This window comes from Pectinophora gossypiella, chromosome 19, assembly GCF_024362695.1.
Source record: "Pectinophora gossypiella chromosome 19, ilPecGoss1.1, whole genome shotgun sequence".
Taxonomy (NCBI): domain Eukaryota; kingdom Metazoa; phylum Arthropoda; class Insecta; order Lepidoptera; family Gelechiidae; genus Pectinophora; species Pectinophora gossypiella.
The window spans coordinates 12389112-12415990 of NC_065422.1; the positions used below are offsets into that span (position 1 = coordinate 12389112).

Consider the following 26879-nt stretch of genomic DNA (forward strand, 5'->3'; position numbering starts at 1 on the left):
ATTTATAATAAGATAATAAGATTTTTTTTAATAAAGAAGCTTCACATGAGCTTTAAATTTATTTTCTGACAAATTCAAAATACTGTCTGGTTTTTATTGTAAAAACGTAAGTATACATAACCGCAAAAAAGGTGAATTTAATTTACTTAGCCTAGAATTGGTTTAAGGCCATTTAAGACTAAAGTTAGACCCGGAGGGGGTGAGGCACCCGATACGAATAGGTGCGGGGAGGATAGTCACCGTTCAACGCGTTCGAGTGCAACCACAAAAAATAAGTTTTCTCTAATATCCAGAAAGTAGGTTACCACTGAAGCTCGGTGGCGCAGCGGTAAACGCGCTCGGTCTGCGATTGTTGAAGTTAAGCAGCTTTCGCAAAGGCCGGTCATAGGATGGGTGACCACAAAAAAAAAGTTTTCATCTCGAGCTCCTCCGTGCTTCGGAAGGCACGTTAAGCCGTTGGTCCCGGCTGCATTAGCAGTCGTTAATAACCATCAATCCGCACTGGGCCCGCGTGATGGTTTAAGGCCCGATCTTCCTATCGATCCAAAGTTATAATAAACAATTTCTATTCTATTTATTCTATTCAAAGGGAAGGCCCGTGCCCTAGCAGTGGGGACGTTAACGGGCTGATGATGATGAGGTTACCACTAACCCTCACTGGAGCAGCGTGGTGGATTATGCTCCATATCCGGTTGTTTGGGGACGTATAAAGACTGTATATTACGTAGGTAACCATTATGGTTGTTTAATTTTTAACGATCTAAGATAATCAACGAATATTTACTTCATAGTTACTTCCTGAATGAGGTCATGATGCGAATTGGCGTATATAATTCCACCAAATAAAGATTTCAAGTACGCAGTCTGTGAAACAAAGACCAGGTAGGTTACATTACACTTGCCTACACTTGGTGAGTCATTCATCCATTCTGAATCATAATAAAATGCTGTGAGTTATTCTACAGAATGAAGAGAAGCGAATATGGTGCCATAATTCCATCTATTTCGATAAAAAAGTAGTTAAAAATGTTTTAACTTATACCTATAACTCTTTTAAACTTAAAATATAAACACAAACAGCCTATATACCTCACAACAACCTCATAACAGACTAACAGGCACTGAGTCACACATTCAAAGACTATAATGAAATCATAACATAAGGCAGCGGATGTAAAAAAGGGTAATTAAAAACATAATACGAAGACAATTAACGGATTCTGAGGACAATAAAAGATGAATACTGCTTCCTTCTACGAAATAGTTGGTCAAGGATGTAATCACAAAATTCTATTGAGTTCTTTTGTATTAAATTTCACCCTTATTTTTGCATTAAAGTACCTTTGAGTAAAAAAAAACGTAAGCAGCCTGTTTGAAAAGTAGCATTTGTATGTGATTTTTGTTCTTCTTCTTCTACGGTGTGGATTGTGAGGTAAATTACCAACACCATCAACCCTGGTGTCAGGGTTATTACTGAGCCGCCATAGGCCCCTGACATGACTGATGTAACGACTACGTACTGATTTTTGTTAACAAAACCTCACAATTAACAAGTTAGTTAAATTTCAATCCAGTAAAAAATTGTGGTGTTAATTTTAACCCGGACAAAATCACTTTGTTAGATTGTCTTTTGTTTGGTAAGGATATTGCATCTTTGAATCCGTGCTTCGAAAGGCATGTAAAGCCGTTGGTCCCGGCTTCCAACGACCCGTATATTTTAACACACTTTAAAACTACTAACCAATTTCGTTCAAGTATCTTCCTTCTCGACATAACCATCACAAACTTTTTGATTTCTCTTTTAATCAACACAATACCCCCTTTCACAAGACACAGTCGGTTAACATGATTCTAATTTTAAATTTTTAATTACATATTGTTACTAAACACGACGCGACAATCAGTCACATAATGAAATGAATGCAGAAATTAAACTGACAACCCATTAACAGCTTACCTCATGATAAAAAAATGCGTTTAATTGCAACATTTGTAGGTGTTTCGTAACGTCAGCAAAACTGCAGTAATATAAATGATGATATTTTTTTTTAGGGTTACTTAAAGGATCACTTTGTTGTTCGTCCGCCTGTTTTTCCGTCTGTCCATCCGTTTAAGCGTAACATCACGTCTGTATTCCCAAAAGTGTAGGCAGAGGTATAATAATATGGTATAATGTCGTAGCCAGATCTTAGAATTGATCGTTTCATAGACGCACGCCGGTTCAGGGTAAATCATACTAAACATTTTCTTTTCTAAGGACATCTCCAATTTGGTCAATGAACGTCCTTCTAGATCCTTCCTCACACACACACACACACACACACACCTCACATCACTGCGTAATTAATTATCATGCATAAACTTGTTATTAATTTATCTTAAGTGCAGTCTTCATTTACACAGTTGGCTCGACCATTATGCCATCTAATTTAATATTGATTTTGTGTTTTTTTTTTAATTGTTACGTAAATTTTATTAATGATTTTTAATTTTAATTTCTTGTTTATAATTTTTATGTATTTGTACTTTTATTTTTTAACAATTTTTGTACTTATTTAGTGTTTATTATTATTTATTTTTCTATGGACGTTATTATGGTCTGAAAATGAATTATTTGAATTTGAATTATAGACCCCTATCACGTTGGTCTAACAGAAAGCTCGGTGAGGCGTGGGTACTTAGTTCATCTTGTGATGGATGTACCTCTAACTACTCCAACCAATAAAACCACTAGATATAGGTAATTATACTAACTAACAATTATAACTCCATTTTGATACGAAACTCAATATTTTTGCTGTCCATATTTAGTGGTCATCATCGTTACATGTAATTGCTTATGATTACGAATTATATTAGATTTAATTGTTTTATTTTCGTGAATCTATTGCACCATGCCTGCAGAAGAAAACTATTCTGATGTTTCTTTGAATTTAAAAAATAAATTATACTTTTTTCTGACAATTTTACATCTTAAAAGCCACAATACAACATACTTAATGAATTATCTCCCTAGCATTATCCCGTTTTTCATGGGGTCCGCTTACCTAACCTGAAGATTTGACAGTTCTGGTTTTGTCCAGAAGCAACTACCTGTCTGACCTTCCAACCCGCGAAGGAAAAACCAACCAACCCGCAAATGTCAAATTGCAATATCGCTTTTTAGATGAATTGCTTCTACGTAGTCCTTTTTTAACCCCCCTTCGAATATCTTACTTCGAAGATTTTATATGTATATGGCAACTTGTACTCACTTTGTTTTTTTTACTGGCGACGACACCTCGTTGTCGACTCTGTAAAAAAGAAAAGTTACGATTAAACATTTTTTTACATAATTTCATAGTTAAATTAAAACAATCACTCATAAAACTTTTGCTACTGTCAATTTCCATAATTTTATTATTCTTTAGACCTGCTTTAAAAAATAATATTTGAGAGAAAGTATATTATGTAGAGCAGAGTATAAGAGTTCTTTTATTGAGATTATTATGATGCATATTCATAAAGCACTAATAGCGTTTCGCTCTACATACAGAAATACTTCTAAATAATTTTAATATTTACTATCAAAATTAAACGGTTAGTTTGTCTGAAATAAACTTTATTATAATTAGGTTAGGCTACCTTTGTAATGAAATGGGTTGTGTACTAGGTTAAAGATAAATCATGAGTTTCTGATTACTAAATAAAGACAGAACTAAAACTAACGAAAAACATTATCCTTTATCTGTTTAACTTATTTAAGTCTACATTTTAATCAATGTAATAATAAATCCGACAAATTATCACGCCTTTCTAGACAGATTCCAGCTTTTTACAATATCGACTGCCTATCTGACCATCCAACCCGCAAAGGGAAACCCAGCCCAATACACGTTAGGTCACATACCTCCGAAAATGCATTTCTCGGGAATGTGGGTTTCCTCACGATGTTTTCCTTCACCGCTCAGCACGTGATAATCATTTATGATCCAAACATGAATTCGAAAACAAATTCGACAATTATTGGTTGGTTGTCTGTGCTGGATTCGGACCTACGACCTCAAAGTGAGAGGCAAGCGTTCTACCAACTGGGATACCACGGCTTAAGTGCTAACTAGTCACCATCACTTATTTAAGAGCCACGCTCTTGTCTAGGGAAACATAGGGCAGTGGTTTCCCTCTTGCCTTCCGCCCTGCAGTGCTCTGACGCGAGTGGGATAGCGCCCAGAGTAGTGCCAAGCCCGAATTTTATCATGTCAGCCACGATTACCACCATTATCAACAAACCAATCATTTTCAAGATGACAACTTTGGCAAGTGAATACTTCGCATAGTCGAAATATGCGCGATGAAATTAAGCGTAGATTTTTTCGATTTTGAGAAGTGAACTTTTTGGGGAATGAAATTATGCCAATCGATAATACTTAATAATTGTTTGCGAATTGTAAATTTGCCAAATATTTTTCTACGAAAAGTTCTAATAACACAATTTATCGTGCAAATGACGCGAAATTTCGATACATTAGGTACATCAATTTCATAAATTTTCAGTAGGTAAGTCTGTTTTCGAATGCATAGTTAACTAGACATCGATTTACGACATCACTACAGGCCACACGTTTATGTAAAACGGAACGCTGGCGTCTCTTTGGCGATATGGAACGTATTTCCATAACGAGGTCTGTGAGTGTACCTATTAGGAATCTGTGTACAGTCATGAGCAATATAATGTGCCTACTTCAGGACTCTGTCGCACTAACATATTTGACATTTAGTGAGACTTACAGTTCAATTTGTCAAAAAAGTTAATGTGACATGGTACCAAAGTGTATACATATTAATGCTCGTGACCGTACTGCTAAACGTATTGCATTTAGCGGTAGTTGTGATATTACTTAGTCTTTTAAAGAGGGTGTTAGTGATATCGTAACGAATACTGAGGGGGATAATTCAGACTATGCCTCCGAGTTGATATCAAGTGGATTTTCCTATCGGAAAATGCATGAAAATTTTAGTGTTTTTAATTCCGTACTTTTGTTAATTTTATATTGATGTTTATTAGGTTTTTCAAAGGAACCTTCTTTTTCCATCATCGCATTGGGTCCGCCTGTAATGGTGATGTGTTTGTACTCTTAGATATAAGTAAATAAATAAACTTTTGCGACGGAACATTCCACTTGATATCAACTCAGAATCACCCCTTAGTTTTCGTTACGATGTCATTAACACCCTGTATAGTAGACTCTTCTTCTTTCGTGCAAGTTGTGAAACCAATGAAGGACTTTCCAGGCTACGGTCCCCAAAAAAATATAGAGTGCGCTGTAAAAACTTTTTTCTTTTTTTTAGACATCATACATACATAACACACATAAACAGCTTATATACGTCCTACTGCTGGGCATAGGCCAATAATAGACATCATCATCACTAATTTAATAGCCACGCTCTTGTCGGTGTAGCATTCTCCAATCTTGTCTATCAAAGGCCAATTCCTTCACCTCCTTATAAGACACGACGTCGCCTTCTCTATAATCTGTTCCATGTAACCTCTTCTTGGTCTTCTGTTTTTCTTGTTTTTTTTTTTTGATAATAGACATATGCATCTTTTATCTTTGTTTCTGGGTGTAAATATTACCCTTTCTTATTATACCCAGGCACAATACATCTTCCACTCATCAAAATAAATAGAAGCGATATAAGATAGTAACATAATTCTATAAGTACATAATCTGATCCAAATATCAAGCAACAATTATTTTTATATATATGCTTTTATTTATTTACTTTTAGGAAGATTAACAGCATGAAGATTATGAAGATTAGCAGCAGTATCTATTGCTAATTACAATTTAATTTTGCCATGACAATCATTGGTTGAGGCCTGTGCTGGATTCTTGGGTGGATGTACCTCTGACTACCCCAATTAGGATATAGTCGTGAGCTTATGAGTAGACTGCAGTGCAATAGTGCAGCAAAACTAAACCATAAAACAATATACAAACTAAATACAATTTCAACTTTAACATGACCGTAAAAACGTCTACAGTGAAACATGTTTCCTTCATTACCGCTTCTGAGTATTAAACTGGAACTTTCAAAGTTTTTAAAACATTTAGTTAATTTACAACCGACCGAGTTAAGTAGCACAGTAATTAAAAGGACTTTGACCAACAAGTTCAGTCTTACTAAATTATGTCATCGATCGAAGCATTAATTTGGGGTAATCAAATACATACTTATAGGTATTAGATTTGTGAATAATTTAAAGATGAGCAAATCAGCTCGCGAGGAATGTGTTAGTGACATTGTAACGAATACTAAGGGGGATGATTCGGACCACGATTCTGAGTTGATATCAAGTGGAATTTCCTGTCGAAAAATTCATGTTTTTTGTGTTTTTTGTTAATTATTTTAAATTCTATACTTTCGCGATGGAAAATTCGACTTGATATTAACTCAGAATAATTTCGTTACGATGTCACTAACACCCTGTACTATAGAACACAACTGCTTACCCCTTCGGAGATACAGACGTCAACATAGGTTCACATTAATAGTAATGTGTTGTATCGTAATTAAAGTAATTTAATTATTCAAATTGAAATTCAAATAATAACTATTTTGCAAATACCGGTTTAATGGCCACAATCTATAAAAAAAATCTCTATAATATTTTTTCTCTCGTTTATTATATTTTCTCTTCGGATTTCATTAAAAAGATTTATTAACATGTTGGACGCCTTATGAAAAAAAAAACCAAACAAACAACCCAAAATAAAAACTACAAAACACCTAACAACCTAAGTAAGTAAGCAGTAGCTAGAAGTAGGTAAGAGTAGGTCAAGCAATATGCGAGCTTATGTGCTCCCATGAGAGTTGCATATGCAAGGAAACTTTTATGTCTGTGTTTGCATAAAACACACCATTGCTTTGCTTCGTCTGCGCAGTTTTACACAGAGTTTAAATTTTAAAGTGTATTTTATTATATGTTTCAATGCTGGACTGAGAGCAAATAAAAAACAAAAATGGCAAACTGCTTTTATAATAAACTTTGTCTATTTTATTCTATTGTAAATGTTCAGAATTTGAATTTGGAACGCACTGGGGCAGCGTGGAGTGTGCTCCTAGCTCCTCTACAAATAAAATATAATCCCTACGAAATACGAATACTATCTGTGGAACGTAGGTTCGCTGTTTAGGTACTTTTGAATTTAAAAAAAGGAATGGCAAATTCCAACCGGCCAGAACGTCAAAATGGCAGTGAAAGAAATAAGATTCTAACTAAGAAGATTGACATTTTAAATACTAGTTTAATAGCATTAGGTATATGGCTCCAACGATGTGTCCAGCAGGTATAAAGTATTGATTGATATTCCAAAAATACTTGGCTGTCGCGTGCCGTGACTGAACCAGATTGGTATCGCGTCACATATAAACAAATAATGCGTGGGGCCAGTTAACTGCGCATATTACGAACCTGAAAGGTCATTTAATTAGTTCTGTATTACTCAGAAGCTTAATAAGACTTTGTAGGACTTCATACGAGAACTCAGGAGTTGTCAACGTACTCCATAACCATGTTGTACGAATAAGTAGAAGGAGAAACACGCAGCAAAGGTAGTTGTATGCGGTGTACAATACAGGACACAAGGGCCTGCAGGGCCCCGCCTTCATCACGGAATAGAAGAAAGAAGTTGGAAAGACCCTAATCCACACTCTGTATGAGAACCACTGTACCAGTTCAAGCCTACTCTCTTTAACTGCTACTTCTGCAAACAGATACCTATATTACCATTACTTTTCGGAAGATACTGCATATAAAAGTATATTTTTGATAAATAGCCGATCAATACTAAGGTTTTCTGCTTTTCTGTGATATGGAGGGATCTCCTTGCATGATAGTTGATATTTGATTTTTTTTTGTAGGTTATAAACAACAAGACGACCTATTATATACTATTTCGGAGCTCCGTGCGTCGTTAAGTTTGCGGACGAATGGAGCGCAAAGTAGAAGTATGAACGGTTTGCTCATACTTGTGTGGCGCGCGTTTCGCTCTCATTTACCCTAGTCATCAATCAAGCAATCAATCATTTATTTGCCAGAATACAATTTACAAAAGATGGTATAGTATTACAGTAGGTCATAGTATTCAACCTTAACTAGGCATGCAAATATTTTAACAATTTGAAAACAAAACTTCCAATCATAATAAATTAAAAATATTAGGTACGTTTTAAAAGAAGCAGAATCACAGAGAACGTGCTTGTACCCACGCAGCATGCGCGCTTATCCTATTGTCTGTTCTGAAGTCCTGTTAACCACAACGACTGCCTCTCGAATTCTCGATTTGAATTGAAATTCGACTTTTTTTGGAAAAGGTTTCGGCTCTGGCCTACAAGCCTTTTAAGCCTGTCATTAATCGATCTTCATTTTTAACGTACAACGTTTTAATGACGTAGAAATCTCTCCTACTATTTTTTTTATTGAGACTAGTAATGTACTTAATGAGAATGTTACGGCTATTCTATTTACGGCGACGTAGGAAGATGAAATATGGCGTGTCACATCTATCACAATATGACGTCATAATATTACATCAATGATGTCCGCCATTTATGTTGATATGTGAAGATACTTCGAAATTACAACTACCTGAACCAAATCTGTTAATGTTTGGTACAAAAAATCTCACGCTCTTAATTTCTAACACAGCGGGCAGTGGAGAGTGTAGCATAGAATAAGGAATAATTACTACGCATATAACGGTAACTCTCCGCTCCCCACCAGCGTCTGAGCTAGGTTTACTTCACCCCCCTCAAACATAGTTTAGACTTGAATCGTATGGCGTCAGACGTCACGCACACAGATGCGGGTGTACGATAACGTCAATGTGTGGTGTCTGTGTAAAACGCGGTTGTATATGAAGTGACTGGAGTGACCACGAGCAATTAAGTGACAATATGGCCGCGAAGATGGGGCATGATATCAATTATGTATGATCCAAACATGAATTCAAACTGATAAAATCGAATTCCGTGGTATACAGCCGGAACCGGGTTTCGAACCCGTGATATTACGATCTAAGTCACACGTAAACAACAAACCCTCTGTTATAAACTTTTCTACTTAACATTCACCCTATCCGTTACCAAGACACGGAGATGGAAAATTTCTAAATTATTGCATCGGGCGTTTGCAAATGCAATTTAGTTTTAATCTAGGGATATGCATTCCGACCCCGGGCACGTTTCGATTCCATTTCTCAATGCAACCCGGCTCCCTTGCCAATGGTTGTGAGGAGGAAGTGTCTACTACACTTCAGATAAGTAAGCCGTAGAAAATAGGAATAGGTGACCATATTTACCTATCACATTAAGAGCCACATACATACATAAACTCACGCCTACGGAATTCCATTTGCTTCGATCCTAACACATTTATTTAACCTAGAACTTTATTCAGTACAATGGTTCTAATTCCGTAGTCATCATCATCCTTACACAGACTTTCCCAGCTTAAATAATTGGGTGATTCTTATTCTTACGTTTTTTTTTGTGAGTTGTAAGAATTGTATATGTTTTTTAGGAAAATCAGTGACCCCTGAATTATTTTACTTAGGTAATTACTTCTAGTATCATGTCCGGATATATTTTTTTCCATAAAATTATTAGATATTATATTAAAAAAAATTAGAAGTCATAAATGTCACGGAACGTGTCGTGTGAGATTGCCAGAATTGCAAATAAAATGTTTTTTTCTGAAGATGTGGCATGTTATTTTTCGAAATATTACAATAACTATGCAAGAGGAACCTTTGTTCTATAAGACTGTTTAACAAAATATATAAATAATGCACACTATTTATGATTTTGAACAACATACATTTTGTGAGCAGTTTTTGTGTCACAACCGTGTGCGACTCTTTAAAATTACAATACTCTGTAGAAATAAATCTGTGACATTGGCAACCCTTTCTAAGTTTTTTTAGAACGGCAACAATATGTTCTTGTCAGTATTGCAAATGGCTAAGAGCGTTGAGACCAGTATAAAATCAATCTGCTTTTACATTTTAAAAAAAGGACAACCTTAACCCGTCAACGCCGTGTTAGAGTTTTAAACTTAAGTATCAGTGTTACACTATTGTTTGAAATATAATATGCACGTCATACAGTGTAGTTTAAAATAATTACTTAAGATTTGCAGTATCATGGATAGCTTTTGGGTTATATCGAACACGTTTCAAATTGTCACGACCATGTAATGATAAAAATGTCACAGCCGTAGACATTTTAAACACATGGTTGTGACATATAATGCATGATCGTGACATTCTTTTTTATTTCAATAATTTAGTGGGTTTTGTTGCTTTTATTTATAAATTATATTATTGTTTGATATGCTTACATACGAGTACTTACTTTACTAGTCCATATAGATCCCAGTACTGGGCAAGGGCCTCTTCCAAGATATTTGGAAGGAATTTATTCATAGCCACACTAGGCAGGGGTTTTTTAGGCGGTTGTATGGTATTGTTACGGAAGTGGATTTCGGGATTGGAACGAAACTCACTGCGTTCAAGGAGAAATATTTGTAGGTCAAATTGTTAGTATAAATAACGACAACCCTGATACCCCTTGCTACGCTAAATTTACTAAGAAGAAGTAATCATCATAGCGTGATATCAGGAAACACGGTCTTTACCTGGAATAGCAATGATCTTGGCCCTGAAGTTCCCAGTACAAATAACCTCCTTAGAGGAGGCCTCGACAGCTATTAACTCCCTCACGGATCACGTGAGGTCAGTTTTGAACGAAACTTCAAAACAGGTTCCGGAGATGGAAGACCATATCGCTGGAAACTGCCTACCGATATCCGTGATCTGCCAACGGAGAAAAACGCAGCCACCCGCGCATATGATTCCAATCGCACCGAGGAATGTCGCCGTCAATTGCGTCTCTAGCAGCATACTGTAAGAAAACGTATTAATGACATGCGACAGAATCGGTGGGATAACCTTTTGAGCGGCATTGAGCTCCACTACCAGGCCATCTGGCAGCTGTCTAGGTCTCTTAAAAAGGATACGGTTTTACCTCTCAATAGGCCTAACCAACCCCCCGCTTTTGACGATGACAAAAAAGCCGAATGCCTTGCCGACAGTCTCGAAGCCCAATGTTCGCCCAGCTCTCTCCCTATCGATCGTAGGCACCGCTCGACGGTGAACTCTGAAGTTCAGCGTAGGGCTTCTGTACCTCCCACCGATCCTTCTCTTCCACAGGTCACTAAGGAAGAGGTACTAGATATCATTAAAAATCTTCATAGCCGAAAAGCCTCTGGCTCTGACGGTATCACGAATCGTGTCCTTAAAAACTTCGGTGCTCCCCTCATCTGTTTACTAACGGCTATATTCAACATCGCCATGATCAACTGCGTCTTTCCACAGCAGTGGAAAGAAGCAATTGTAATTGGTATACCAAAGCCTGGGAAACCTAATAACGAACCTTCGAGTTACCGCCCCATAAGTCTCCTCAATACCATGGGGAAGATTTATGAGCGGCTCATATTTGCTAGATTACGGGACTACGCCGAATCCAATAGTCTTATTCCACTAGAGCAGTTTGGTTTTAGAACTAAACACTCGTGCGTTCAACAAGTGCACCGTATTATTGAACATATCTCTAGTAGGTTAAACTTAAAAAACCTGTCGCTACGGGAGCGCTCTTCTTCGATGTGGCGAAAGCGTATGACAAAGTCTGGCACAACGGCTTGATCTACAAGCTTTATTCACTGGGAGTGCCAAACCGTCTCGTGTACATCATACGAGACTTCCTCTCAAATCGAACCTTTCGCTACCGCGTGGAAGGGACGCTCTCGTCACCGCACCCGATACATGGCGGAGTCCCACAAGGCTCCGTCCTCTCCCCTTTACTATTTTCATTGTATACTAGTGACATTCCCAAATCCCCTAACACCTAACTAGCTTTATTAGCGGATGATATAGCCATCTATTCTTCGTGCCGAGATCAAGTTATGATGACCGGAATTCTCCAACGCGCGGCCAATGCCTTGGGCAAGTGGTTTCGCAAATGGAGAATCGAGGTAAACCCGGAGAAAAGTGCAGCGGTGTACTTTTCAAAAAGCTATTATAACACGCCACGGTCACGCCGTCAACTTAAAGTCATCAAGATGTTTGGCAAGCCGATCCCTTGGGAGGAGTAAGTCAAATATCTCGGCGTAGTCTTAAATAGAAGTCTTACTTTTAAGGCCCATATCAAACGTGTGCGCGATCGCGCCGCGTTTGTAATGGGCAGTCTTCATTGTCTCCTTAACAAGCAAATTGTCCCTTAGGAATAAGGTGAAAATCTACACGACTTGCATCCGTCCGATCATGACCTCATGAAAAGTATTGGCGTCCGAAGGACGTAATATACGATCCCGACGACCCGCTTACTCGGGCCATAGAGGCAGCCAATCAGCTCGCGACACCAAACACTTCAGAACCCCGATACTGACCCCGCCGGCGTGGTCGACGACTTCCCTCAATCAGCGCTTATCGCTATCGACCCTCTAGGATCGATTAAATCTTTCAAATATTTTTCTTCTCACACGACGCTCTGAGCCGAGGTGGGCACCCCCGATACTGACCCCGCCCAACTGGGCACCCTCAGGCCTGTTGCCTTAAACGTTGTACCGGGTGAGAGCCTTCAGCGCCCCCCATTCGTCCGGCCAAGTAGATAATGCCATCTGCGGCAAATGTACAATAAGTATAAAGGTTTTTGTTTCCAAATCCTAACTTTTTTATGACGCGATCTCAATTATTGTGATTTAGTTAAGTATCACATAATCAGAAAGAAGATTGCCAAATAAATACTTTTGATTAAACCAATTCAGTGTTTGCTTACTGCCTAATTGCTCCAATCAATTGAGACAAAAAATTAAGATGACAAAAAAAAAAATAACAGCAACAGTTACAATGAAATATGCAAAACAGTCACATCCATGTCATGTGGTGTCACAGCCATGTTTAGTGATGTCACGACCGAGGCACAAATGTCACAACCGTGTTTTTCTACCCTTGTTTTTTAATATTCCTGAGGGTATTAAGCTTGTCCATATGCATCCAAAATATGCTTTTGACATAAACTTTTGATTTGCATCATAAAAACTCATAAAAACATTTTTTTTTTTTTTGGGTTCTCTGCAAACTATTTAAGAATTACCCAATTGTTTAAAACGATTAAAGAATAATAAATTTCCTGTAGACACAATTTAATTTTATTAGCCACTTGTCATTCTTACCCGCCGAAAAGGAAAAGGACGGATGATGGACAGCTGTTAATATTACAATGAGTGGATCATTCAATAACCCAAGCGAATCACATAGGCATATCGACAGGATGTAATCCGTTTGACGTGTGCTGTCAACTTAATTATGTCTGGTTATTGGCTAAAGTAAATTGAGAAGTGTTCCATAAATTTTATGCCAGTCAAACTACCGTCCCTTTCCTTTCCGACGGATAAGAAAATGACAAATATAACTTAAAATTAGATTGTGTGTACTGGTATCAGCACAATTTTTGTACATTTGATTTGATTTTGATCTTATATCTACACATTTCAATTCACTATTTTGATAATGAGCCGAGATAAGTTACATAAACTAAGGTCGAAGACTACAAAGTTAATGTTACATCTGTTTCAACCTTGCGGCCAGAAGTGACATTTTCTCATAATTAAAACTTGTCAGCTTTATCTACTTAAATCTTCATTCTGTCTGTCTAGCTATTTAATGTCGTATTATCGTCTGTTCTCACGACATTTTTCGTGTCTGAGGTTATCTTATCTAAGCAATTGTTTCGTTCTTGATTTTATTTTATTTGTAACTAGGTATTCACTTTTTTTTCTACTGGTCAGCTTTTGACTATACTCGGAAGTGCAAACACATCAACTCACTTTTATTAAGTGGCTTGCAGATTTGTCTCACATAGCATTAAATACTTGGTCGGAATATTTGTCTTGCGACGTGGGTAAACGTGTAGATTTTGTTTTTTTATAAAATTCGGCAATGTTTTTTTACGTAATATACGTACAATGGTTTTCGAATTCGTTTACGAATCCATGTTTGGATCATTAATTGTTAAGTATCACGTGCTCAGCAGCGGTGAACGAAAACATCGTGAGGACACCCACATACCGAGAAATGCGTTCTCGTTATGTGACCTAAGCTTGAAGCGGATATGTCAAATCTCCAGGATAAACGAGGAAAAACGGGATAACACTAGGAAGATGATGTTGGTAATATAAAGCAATGAACCTACATATATCCTTTTGTGAAACATGTTCCTTATATGCACATGGAAGCAAAAATGAAATATTCAGCTCAGTTCACGACCGCAGATGCGAAACCGGGGCAGGCGAGGACGGAAATCAACAAAAATTGTCTATAAAGAAGCATGTTTGCGCCAAACCCAGCGCAATCCAGCGCATAGCGCAAACAATTGCAATATGGAGCAAACACAAGAGAGCTGGCCGCATTCAAAAAAAGAAAAAATAGAGAGTAGGTACTACCGAAAGACTACAATTTCATTCATACATACATAACATAAACTTTAACAGCCTATATACGTCCCACTGCTGGGTACAGGCCTCCCCTTATTCAACCGGAGGGGGTATGGAGCATACTCCACCACGCTGCTTCAATGCGGGCTAATAGCCGGGACCAATGGCTTAACGTGCCAACAATTCACAATTTTATTCATTCAAAATTTAAGAGCTACGCTCTTGTCGGTGGAGCTTTTTGCAGATTTGTCGTTCCTTTGCAAGTTCCTTGACTTCTTTGTCAATTACTTCATTATAAATTGAGATTTCTTGACACTGCAGTCTATGCTGGTCTGAGAGCGACCAGAAAATATAACAAGTGAAATCTTTCAACATGATAATTAAGCAGATCACCGGAATACGGGTCATCATATCCATCTTCTCTCTTCTTTTTGTGTGGATTGTGAGATGGAATACCAACCTCATCAACCCTGGCGTCAGGGTTATTACTGAGCCGCCATAGCCCAGATGGCTCATCCATCTAAGGATTTCATTTCAAAAGTGAAACACACACACACGCAACATAAGCTGACAATTAAGGGTAAATAGAGACTGCTTTGTTAATTTTATTACTAATTTGTAGATGCTATGTATGTACACTGTAATTGTCTTATATATAAGTCTTAATTTTAGTAATTGTCTTAGTTGTTAATGTTTTATATATATGATGTAGTAGTACTTAATAAATAAATAAATACGCGTAGTATTATTCTTTATTCTATGGTTGCTCTAAACTTCAATTTACTCACAGTAACCCACGTTCCACAACTGAGAAGTTATACACTGCAACTTTCATAGTTTACAAAATTATTGGGAAACTTCAGACCATTTTTCAAGCAAGTCGCTTTAAGTTTAAACTTAGACTCCGCTTCGGTTCAATTTACAGTTGCATTGGGTCGAAATCCTCACGTAGTTCTTTGTGTCAACGAATCGGAACAGAGTTCATATTTCCGTTTGCAATTTTTAAGTTATCTTTGGAAATTCCCGGATAGAACATTGGAAAAGGTAGTGTGAAATGATTTCGTACCAATGTGTAGGTACCTTCTTCTTCTATCATGTGGGTTGTGAGGTGGAGTACCAACCTCATTAACCCTGGTGTCAGTAACCGAGACCAACGGCCTAACGTGCCTTCCGACGCACGGATCGTCTTACTTTCGGATAATCAGGGGATCAGCCTGTAATGTCCTAACCAAACTAGGGATCACAAAGTGATTTTTGTGATATGTCTCCACCGGGACTCGAACCCGGGACCTCCAAATCGTGAGCCCAATGCACAACCACTGGACGACGGAGGCCATCCAGGCTGATCATCTGATTGTCTGATAGTAAGATGATCCGAGCTTCGGAAAGCCATTGGTCGTGGTACTACTTACTGATGTAAGTATGTAGTCGTACACTGAACCGGCGTGTGTGTATAAAACGATTGAAGAATGTGGAAGAAGCAAGAGAAGTGTGTCAGGATCGAAACAAATGGAATTCCATAGTTACGGCTTAGCCTAGTGAGAAATAGACGTATATGTATACATCCATATATAAGTACTAGCGTACACACAAGTCACAAAAACCTAAACTTGGTGCTTATTGAAACCTCATCATCATCGGGCCACGTTAAGCAGTTGGTCCCGGCTAATTATGGCGACTCTTAACCCTGACACCAGGGTTGAGGAAGTCGGTCATTGACCTCACAACCCACACGAGCGAAGAAGATTATCTCACCAGCTTCTTCCATTATCATCTGGGCACGTTAAGCAGTTGGCCGCGGCTACTTACCTAAGTAAGTACGTAGTCGTTAATGAGCCTGACACAGGTTGGCCGCTGCAAGGATAATCTCTACAGGTGGGGATACCTGGTTGATGGTTGCGATGACTGCGAGTGTGGGTCACCTTTTGTGCTGTCCTAAGTGCCCTAACACCTGCACTATTAAAGACCTTTACGAAGCCACTGACAATGCCGTAAGCGTGGCCAATTATTGGTCAGCAAAAATTTTGTATCGATCGCCATCGACTCGCAAAGAAGAAGAATGAGCCTTGTCAGGGGCCTATGGCGACTCAATAACAACCTTGACACTAGGGTTGATGAGGTTGATAATTCACCTTACAATCCACACGATATAAGAGGAGCTAGTTTACAGGCATTACAAACTAATAATAACTCACATAGACCAGAGCGAGGCGAGGATCGTAAAACATCGTATAACGATGTTTGCACGGCGGTGATGTTTGTGAACTACGGCAGTAAATCGCCTTTTGATTACAAACAGCAGGGCTTTCGCTTAACTTTGTTAGATGTCCGATATTTTCTTTAAGTAGTTACTTATCCATATTTTTCATATCATAACATAAGTTGATAACATAAGACAGAAAAGGTTATTATAAAGTTAGTGATTATTTAGAAGATATGAATGCATGGGATTAACTGTCTGAGAACTGATACTAGGCAGCTAAATTACTCAATTGTATACCAATATTTTATGTTTATTTTTATTTTTTTAAAGAACGTTTAGGGCCCTGTGCCGAGGTTTTTCTTGCAGCTTCTTTTCCCCGGCTATACAGGTTGTGAGAAGCTGCAGTAGTTTTAGGCGGATGAGACGTTCGTTATGTAAAATTGACGATTCAAAGTGTAACTATGTTACCTATTGAATAAAGATATTTTTTAATTTGAATTTGAATTTGAATAAAGGCTTTAGAGGACCGGATATAAAATATGATTGGCCACCTGATACGAAAAAAGGAAAGAGAGGAAGGGGTACACCTAGAAGAATATATCATCATCATGATCTCCCTAGCATTATCCCGTTTTTCACGGGGTCCTAACCTGAAGATTTGACAGGTCCGGTGTTTTACAAAAGCGACTGCCTGTCTAAAGTTTCAACCCGCAAAGGGAAAACCAGCAGAATACAGGTTAGGTGAGGTCACATACCTCCGAAAAAAATATTTTCGGATATATACCCAACCCACCCAGTCCTCGTTAATACATTTCGTTATAATTTTTATATTTTTTTGAAAAATCTTGCGTGTCTTGTAATTATTCAACTTAATTCAATGTTTGTAAGTTTTGTAACACAGACGACTATAGGTAGTTACTTAATTAGTTATAACTAATGACATGCCAATGTTGTGCAGCTATGCGGGTGTTGCGTTTGTTGTAGCTCGTGCAAGAATGATTCGAATAAGAAAAGTATGATAGAACATACATACATACGCTGAGACTATGGAATTCCATTATAATAAAAAGATATAAGAAAGTTACTCTCTGGTTTCCGCCAAACCGCACTTAATCTATGACAGCAATATAATGGAATGGTCTTCTAAGACCCTGTTTAGTAGCCAAACACTTTAAAAAACCTGAAAAACTTCGCCATCGATTGTAAATTAGTATCAACGCGCTGTAAAAAAACACCCATTGAAAAGTTCACCAATACAGGGTGTTAGTGACATCGTAACGAAAACTTTGAGAGATGATTGAGACCATGATTCTGAGATGATATCAAGTGGAATTCTCCGTCGCAAAAGTATGGAACAGAAAATAACTTTAAAAAAAAAGAAAATTTTCATGAATTTTCCGACTGAAAATTCCACTTGATATCAACTCAGAATCATGGTCTGAATCATCCCCCTCAGTATTCGTTACGGTGTCACTAACACCCATACCTACTTGTATGGCTACAGTATGTACTTGTGCGGGGTGTAAGTGATATCGTAACGAATACTGAGGGGGATGATTCAGCTGATTATTCTGAGTTAATATCAAGTGGATTTTTTCATCGCAAAAGCATAGAATTGAAAATAATTAAAAAAAACTAAAAAAAAATCATGAATTTTGCGACGGAAAATTCCACTTGATATGAACTCAGAATCATGGTCTGAATCATCCCTCTCAGTATTCGTTACGATGTCACTAACACCCTGTATAACCAGCCAATCCTTTCTATGATTGGTCTGCTATATGTTGTATATCTGTCGTGGATAGATCTTAGAATTGACCATTTCATGATGTATTCGACCATTTCATGAAATGATCATACTTCATAAAATAGCCAACTTAAATTGACCACATCGTTGAAACGTCAGCTTTTAATGATATACGTACTTACTTCAATCAACGTTTGGCCATAAAAGCAAGCGGAGTCCATGCTATATGGTGTTATAAAAATGCAAATAGTCGATTAATTTCTTAGGTTCAAAATTATTTACCCAATCAATACTATCGATATGGAAAATTATACAAATGCATTGATTCATCGATTATAATATCAATCTAAATACATATAATCGACACCAGCGCCGTTATCGGTGGATAATGTTACTAATTTGACGACATGATTGCCAACGTTTGGCCATATCACGAAGTAATCATGCATTTAGTTGCTTATGTCGTTAAACGTTTTGATTGATCTGGCCAAACTACATCATGATGTGGACAACGAGTGATATTCTATTTCATGAAATGTTCAATTTCCAAGTTGGGAAACGTCAAATTTCCATTCAAAATGGCCGCCATTGCTCCGCTGCAGTGCTTGCAATAACCCAGTAATGGGTTACGTGAGTCATCTTGTTTCCAGCTCTGTGATACGATGGATTGGTGCAGCTGTTGTTAGAGAAGCCACTTTAAAGGTATTCCCCACCAGATCCTCATACTCAATACACTATGCTGTTGCAGCGAACGAATTTTATTAGGTCAGCTGGTTTGAGGACTTTTTGATGTCGTAATGGTATTATTATACTATATACTCTTTCGTTGTTGATTGAGTAAAATATAAATCACTGAAATTAAATTTTATCATTTTGTTTATCAAATATAATTATATTATCAATATTATGTAGAAGTAAGTAGATAATTATATAATATGAATGTAGCTCGCACTTTAGAAACTTTGCCTCTTTCTGTTTCTTTACTCATGCATCCTTACTGCTTATAAAATCACTAAAGACATGGCAATCAGCACTTTTGCACTTGACTGTAGTTACTTTTTTATGTCATTTAATTTGTTTACCAAAATTCACCGGTCCTTTCGAACAAAGTCAGTTTTCGTTTACTGCTGAACGGACCGCGGTCCTTTCAACCTAAATACCCGCACCTACTTCGCAAAGGCATGGGATAGGTGACCACAAAAAAAAGTTTTCATCTCGAGCTCCTCCGTGCTTTGGAAGGCACGTTAAGCCGTTGGTCCCGGCTGCATTAGCAGTCGTTAATAACCATCAATCCGCACTGGGCCCGCGTGATGGTTTAAGGCCCGATCTCCCTATCCATCCATAGGGAAGGCCCGTGCCCCAGCAGTGGGGACGTTAATAGGTTGATGATGATGATGATGATGACCCGCAACTACAACTATAAAGTTATTTCAAATCCAAATTCAAAAATATCGTGCGTGTTGTGATGTTATGTTATGTTATTGTCGGATGCAACATTCCTATGAGTACAACGCTATAAGTAGAACGGAAGTATGGGCGGTGAATGTGGTGATCACTATTGTTTGGTAAACACTGTTTATTTGTTCCTGCGCCTGCGCGTTTATTGTAAGAACTTATGAGATCATTCTTTATTATTATTTCGGTTCGGCTTCTGTTATACAGGATGTTAGTGACATCGTAACGAAAACTTCGAGGGATGATTCAGGCTATGAATCCGAGTTGATATCAAGCGGAATTTTCCGTCGCAAAATAATGGAACGGAAAATGAAAATTTTCATGAAAATTCCAACAGGAAAATCGAGTTGATTTTTCAGAATCATGGTCTGAATCATCCCTTCAGTATTTGTTACGATGTCACTAACACCCTGTATAAATTGGGTTATTGCTAAGTCAGTATGAGTATAACGTATGAGTCGTGTGAGTTAAAAAAATATTATATATAATGTAGAAAATTACGGCATTTTTTAAATCTGCCTACCTCAATTGGGATATAGGCGTGAGCTTATGTTATTGACGTTTTCATCAAAACTATTGAACCAATTAATATGCCGTATGAAGTTTTTCTTCTCGCTTGAACCCCCGCTAGATGCTAACCCGGAACTGAATTCGATCGATGTGCGACTGCGCGGTGCGCGGGTCGATGCACTCGTCATCTGTTCCGACCAAATGCATTTTGTTGCATCCGCATACATACACAGACTCACGCCTGCAATCCCTAATGGGGTAGGCAGTGTTACAAATATTCGAACAGCCACTTTGATTACCAAGTCCGCTTGACTGGTCAGCCCATATTTTCGGGTAGGTCCCATTTGTTCCATAGAAAATGACGTCATCGGACAAAATGAGACTTTTTTCCCATTATGTTCTATGGAACCACATATAAGCATTTCCCCGACTTTTCATTAGTGACGTCATAAAACAAAATGGGAATTGTCTTTTCGAAAATTGTTCCATGTTCGTAATCTCTGGTTGAATATCAATCTTCATGCCAAATCCTATGTACCTACAGCAAGGTGTCAATATTTGACTTTGGTATTCAAAATATTGTCATTTCATTACTTTCGAGTACCATCCTTTCAAGTGACCAGTTTGATGATGAGAGGAGCTCGGTGGCGCACCGGTAAACGCGCTCGGTCTGCGATTGTTGAAGTTAAGCAACATTCGCAACGGCCGGTCATAGGATAGGTGACCACAAAAAAAAAGGTTTTCATCTCGAGCTCCTCCGTGCTTCGGAAGGCACGTTAAGCCGTTGGTCCCGGTTGCATCAGCAGTCGTTAATAACCACCGATCCGTACTGGGTCCGCGTGGTGGTTTAAGGCCCGATCTCCCTATCCATCCATAGGGAAGTCCCGTGCCCCGGCAGTGGGGACGTTATTGGGCTGATGATGATGATGATTAGCAATAGACTCCCTCTATAACACATGGGACTAAACATAGCTGGCAAGGCTTGGCTGTGTATTCTATACACCACTGTCTACCCTTTTAGGGATACAGGCGTGATGTGATGGTTTCCGTTATCGTAAGCAGCTGAACGTGCTCTTTTTTTATTTATTCAAGCAGTTCTGCATAGGAAGAACTATGCTGTTGCAGCGAACGAATTTTATTAGGTCTAGACTGGTTTGAGGACTTTTTGATGTCGTAATGGTGTTGTTATGCCTGTTTCGTTGGCAAAGTACAGCAACTATAAAGTTGTTTATAATTCAAATTCAAAAATATCTTTATTCAGTAGGTAACATAGACATTGAATCGTATTTTTTACATAACGATCGTCTCATCCGCCTAAAAAATGCAGCTGCTCATAACCTGCATAGCCGGGGAAAAGAAGCTGCGAAAAAATCCTCGGCACAGGGCCCTAGTCGTTGAACGAAAAAAAATATTGAGACTACAATCTTTTGACGTAGATTGAAACTATAGCGTGTCTATTGTGAGGTTTTGTTAACAAAATATCACATCCAAATGTGATTTTTCAGAAAGACGCTTAAGTGGACGTCACTATAACGCCTCCGTGGTCCAGTGGTTGAGCGTTGTGCTCACGATCCGGAAGTCCCGGGTTCCGATGGGGACATATCACAAAAATCACTTTGTGATCCCTAGTTTGGTTAGGACATTACAGACTGATCACCTGATTGTCCGAAAGTAAGACGATCCGTGCTTCGGAAGGCACGTTAACCGTTGGTCCCGGTTACTACATACTGATGTAAGTACGTAGTCGTTATATGAGTCATGTCAGTGATTGATTGATTGATTGATCGGCGGCTCAATAGTAACCCTGACACCGGGGTTGATGAGGTTGGTAACTCACCTCACAACCCACACGATAGAAGAAGAAGACTATAACGCGATTGTAGGCGTCTTTGTCGTACTAAGAGTGAACCAAACTCGTACTAACCTCCTGTTGTCGAGATAGGTGTCGTATTCGTCTGGCAACTTGTCGTCGTGCATGTCGTACAAGTCAGAGTAGATCGCCGACTCGAGCCGTGACGGGTCCAAATGGTAGTTTGGATTCTCATACGAGAGAAGACCATTCTCTGCGGACAAAAGAAAATGTTATTAGATCAGTATCATTTTTCCATCCTCTGTGGTCTAGTGGTTACAGCGTTAGGCTCACGATCTAGAAATTCGGGTTCGATTCCCGATGGGGACATTGTCGAAATCACTCTGTGAGACTGTCCTTTGTTTGGTAAGGACTTTTCAGGCTTGAATCACCTGATTGTCCGAAAAAGTAAGATGATTCAGTGCTTCGGAGGGCACTTTAAGCCGTTGGTCCCGGCTATTAGCCGTAAAAACACCTCCACCAACCCGCATTAGAGCAGCGTGGTGGAGTATGTTCCATACCCCTCTGATTGATTGAGGCTCAGCCTGCGCCCAGCAGTGGGACGTATATAGGCTGTTTATGTAAGCTGTAAATGGAAAAAAAATATTTTTTAATTAGGTACTTATTGACTTTTTTGGACATATTATTATGACTCATTCCCCCCAGTAATTTGGGCTCTTGTGTCCAGTAATCTGTCGCACACTGGTGACAGCGAAATTGTAACTTGTAAGGCTTCGACGTCATTGTATGGAGCCTTACAAGTACTGTTACTAAGTCTGCGGTTAGAATATTTTGACTTCACAGGCAAAAATGCTGTGATACTTTTATGTACGGATTTTTTTTTTCATAATGGTGACCGATACAAATGGAATTAGGTAGTATCCTAGATTATCATCTCCCTAGCATTATCCCGTTTTTCACAGGGTCCGCTTACCTATGCTGAATATTTGACAGGTCCGGTTTTTTACAGAAGCGACTGCCAGGTTAGGTCACATACCTCCGAAAATGCATTTCTCGGGAATATAGGTTTCTCACGATGTTTTCCTCCACCGCTGAGCATGTGATAATCATTTATGATCCAAACATGAATTTCAAAACTAATTCGACAATCATTGGTTTAGGCCTGTGCTAGATTCGAACCTGCGACCTCAAAGTGAGAGGTAAGCGTTCTACCAACTGGGCGACCACGGCTCTCAACCGCTATCCTAGGTCAAAGATAAATTATGAAGTTCTGATTACTTAAGTATTTAAAAAAAGACAATTCTAAATCTGTCGAAAACCTTTTTATTTTATTTAGGTAAGTTATTTACGAATTGTAATTAAAAAAACGTTTTTCTATGACATCCCAGTGGGCTTTTTCATACAAATGCCATATTAATTTCGTGTTTTGACGTTAAGTAAAATTATTTGAATAGTTCCATTCAAATTCACATTCAAAATACTTTGAATCGTATTTTATTTACAAAACTAACGTTTCATCCGCCTAAATAATGCAGCTTCTCACAACCTGTATAGCCGGGGAAACGAGGCTGCAAGAAAAACCTTAAAAAAAAAACAAAATATTGTTAAACAATATAGTAATTTGTCTGCCTAATATCAGAACAGTTCCCATACAGTTCATCTGTTCATCCCACCACGTGATAGCTTTCATAGCCTCCACTTGTAGGCCTCCAGGCATGTAGTTAATACCATTAGCGGCAAATCGACAAAAAGTCACGTGAAAAAAAAAGAAAAAGAAATCTGCTCATCCCGGTGGGACATAAGCGTTAGTGTATGTATGTGGATGGTCCGTCCACTTTTTAACAGCGTAATGTAAGTAATATGTGAACAAGACTTTATATTTATGATTCTAATAGAATAACCACACCCTAACTTACAACCCACAGCAACCCTTCAACTTTACAAATAACCGTCGAACCTTCCATATCGTATGGCAATAAATACAAACTACTTCCAATCCCCGTCGAGTACACGCCTACAGGTCGTAACGGTGCGAGCAGCACTAAACGTAAACGGTTATACCACAACACATGTAATAGAGGAACAAGGTACAAGAATTTGGCGTTAGAGAGAGAATTAAAGAAGGTTCAGGAAGAGAATTTAAATCGAAAGAAAATCTGACTCGGACGGGACTTGTCTTACTGACCAACGACTTAACGTGCCTTCCGAAGCACAGATCATCTTCGCAATATGAACTAAGTACGGTCACGAACATTAATATGTATACACTTTGGTACCTTGTCACATTAACTTTTTTGACAAATTGAACTGTAAGTCTCACTTCATGTCAAAATGTTAGTGCGACAGAGTCCTAAAGTGGGTACATTATATGCTCATGACTGTACATAGGCACGTGTCATCCCTTATCAACAGACGGACATTCGCACAAGTTTAGGAGAGAAAATAAAGATTGATGATAATAAATGAATTTCTGGGTGAATATCAAAATGTGTCAAGTTTGGTGGCGAACTGTCATACAATTTTTTCGTGAAAAATTGGGGAAATTGGGAAAATTGGGAATTGAAAAATTCCTTTTTCATGTCGGAACCGAGGATCCTTTTGGATCTTTTTCATGTCGGAACCAAATTTTTCACGAGAAAACAATATGAAATTTCGCCACCAAACTTGAATTTTTGAGATTCTCACAAAATGCTCCGGTATTTTCCTTCGTTTCGTCATTTCCTCTTTCCTAACCCCAAATAGAATTCGGTCGTGTACTAGGTAAGTACAAGATAAATTATGAAATTCTGATTACTAAATAAAGACAAATCTAAAACTAACGAAAATCATTTTTTATTTCAAGAAAATGTTTTTCCGTCTCAAGTCCGACGTGTTATCACGTTTTTCTATGACGTCACAGTGTGCTTTTCTATACAAATTCTACAGTAATTTCGTGTTTTGACGTTTAGTAAAAAGTAACTCGTTTGACTAGTTGGAAACTAACCTATTGCTACCAAATTGTGTAAGCGGCATCGCGGCATCGCCCTATATGTCTATATGTACATATTATAGCGTTAAATCATTAGCCTACATCCACAAAAATCCTGTCATTTGTCCCACGCAAATAAAGGCTTGTCCACACACGTTCGGCTGTGTAAGTGCGGCAACAAAACGTAACCGTTACGACCCGCCCGCTTCCGGCCCGTAATGGCGCCCGAAACGGCCTAATGCTAAATAATTGATAGTTTTCGCCACTCTCGCTATTATTCGGCGACTATTCGATTTGGAAATTGATAACGGGGGAAATTATATAAATAACCAGATAATTAAATAGGTAGACAAAAACCGTTACGAGTAACAACGTCATAATAAAATCTTGAATGACCGACGTGGGCAAACGAGACTTCAAAGATGATGATGGTTTCGGTTGAGAATGGATACCTCTTGGACGCAGAAATAGAGATAGGCCTATGCAGATGGAGAGCCGACCTGGATGACTTTGAGAAAGAGCGAAGAGTGATCGCACGGGTATTCTCGGGATATAGAAGGATGTCGGCAGGAACCCTTTGCCCAGCAGTGGAGCACTAGGACACTAGACACCTCCTTACTCTATTTTAGGTTAAAAGTACTTAGTTATTTTGTTATCTGCCAAAAAGGAAATAAAATGTGAAATGTGAAACACACGTCAATTTTAAACAAAAATCACAAACAACACTTTCAACATTTGAACGTTAGCGTAAGTATACTTATAAATATGACAGGATGAAGTTGGTTGCGTACCAGTAAGATGCCTATTTTATTCGTCAGGGTTATTGCTTCAGGGATCAGGGAGGCAACTTTTAAAAATAGGGTAGTTTCCAATTAGTCAAATCAGTTTTTTTTTTACTTATTGTAGATTTGCCGCAGATGGCATTAACTACTTGGCCGGACAAATGGGGAGCGCTGAAGGCTCTCACCCGGTTTACTAAACGTCAAAACACCGAATTACTATGGAATTTGTATAAAAATGAACAATGTGACGTCATACAAATTTGATAAGTCTGACCAATTTTGTCCTTTATTCATGAATAAGTAAAATAGGAAAAAGAAAATGTTTTTCGTTAGTTTTAGATCAGAGTTTCATAATTTATATTAAACCTGTCACGGCCCAATTCCCAGAATACATGGTATAATCTAAGTTTATCCTTTCCTGGAAACCCTTCACATGGAACTAATTTGGTGAATCATTTTACCTATGACCAAACTACATACCTACAAAAGTTAGTAGGTTCACAGTGTTCATGTTTCATTCACAGAAACCCTGAATAATTGATTCATAGTTTCCGGAATTCCTTTAAGCATTCAAAGAGGTGACGTTTCGAGTTTGGAGCTATAAAAATGAACAACTTAAGTTTTACAGAGTTCTCAGAGCTGTTTCTTTGTTCCGGAGTAACTTTTTCATAAATCAAATTCGGGACGTGGTACTTGAAACTATCGAAATGCAAACAAAATGTCAAACAGCAATATTGCTTTTTAGGTGATGTTTTCGATGTGGCCTGTTTAACCCCCTGTTAAAATAAATAAATGTAATAAAATGAAATGGGACTGGGCTGGACATGTTGCCCGAATGCCCGATGACCTCTGGGCCAAAAAATCT

The 26879-nt window shown here is 38.2% G+C and overlaps 1 protein-coding gene across 10 annotated transcripts in view; it reads right to left on the minus strand.

Moving 5' to 3' along the window:
- The window catches only part of LOC126375663 (protein Fe65 homolog), a 98524-nt gene that overhangs the window by 16845 nt on the left and 54800 nt on the right, over window positions 1–26879 (minus strand). For 9 of the 10 annotated variants that reach the window (XM_050022719.1, XM_050022717.1, XM_050022720.1 and 6 more), the window contains 2 exons: window positions 22379–22517; window positions 3255–3293 (listed from right to left, as the gene is read on the minus strand). In XM_050022719.1, coding sequence (XP_049878676.1) covers window positions 3255–3293; window positions 22379–22517 — 178 coding nt within the window. Of the gene's footprint in view, window positions 1–1741; window positions 1924–3254; window positions 3294–22378; window positions 22518–26879 lie in introns of those variants that run through there. The other variant, XM_050022727.1, reaches the window with a different exon arrangement.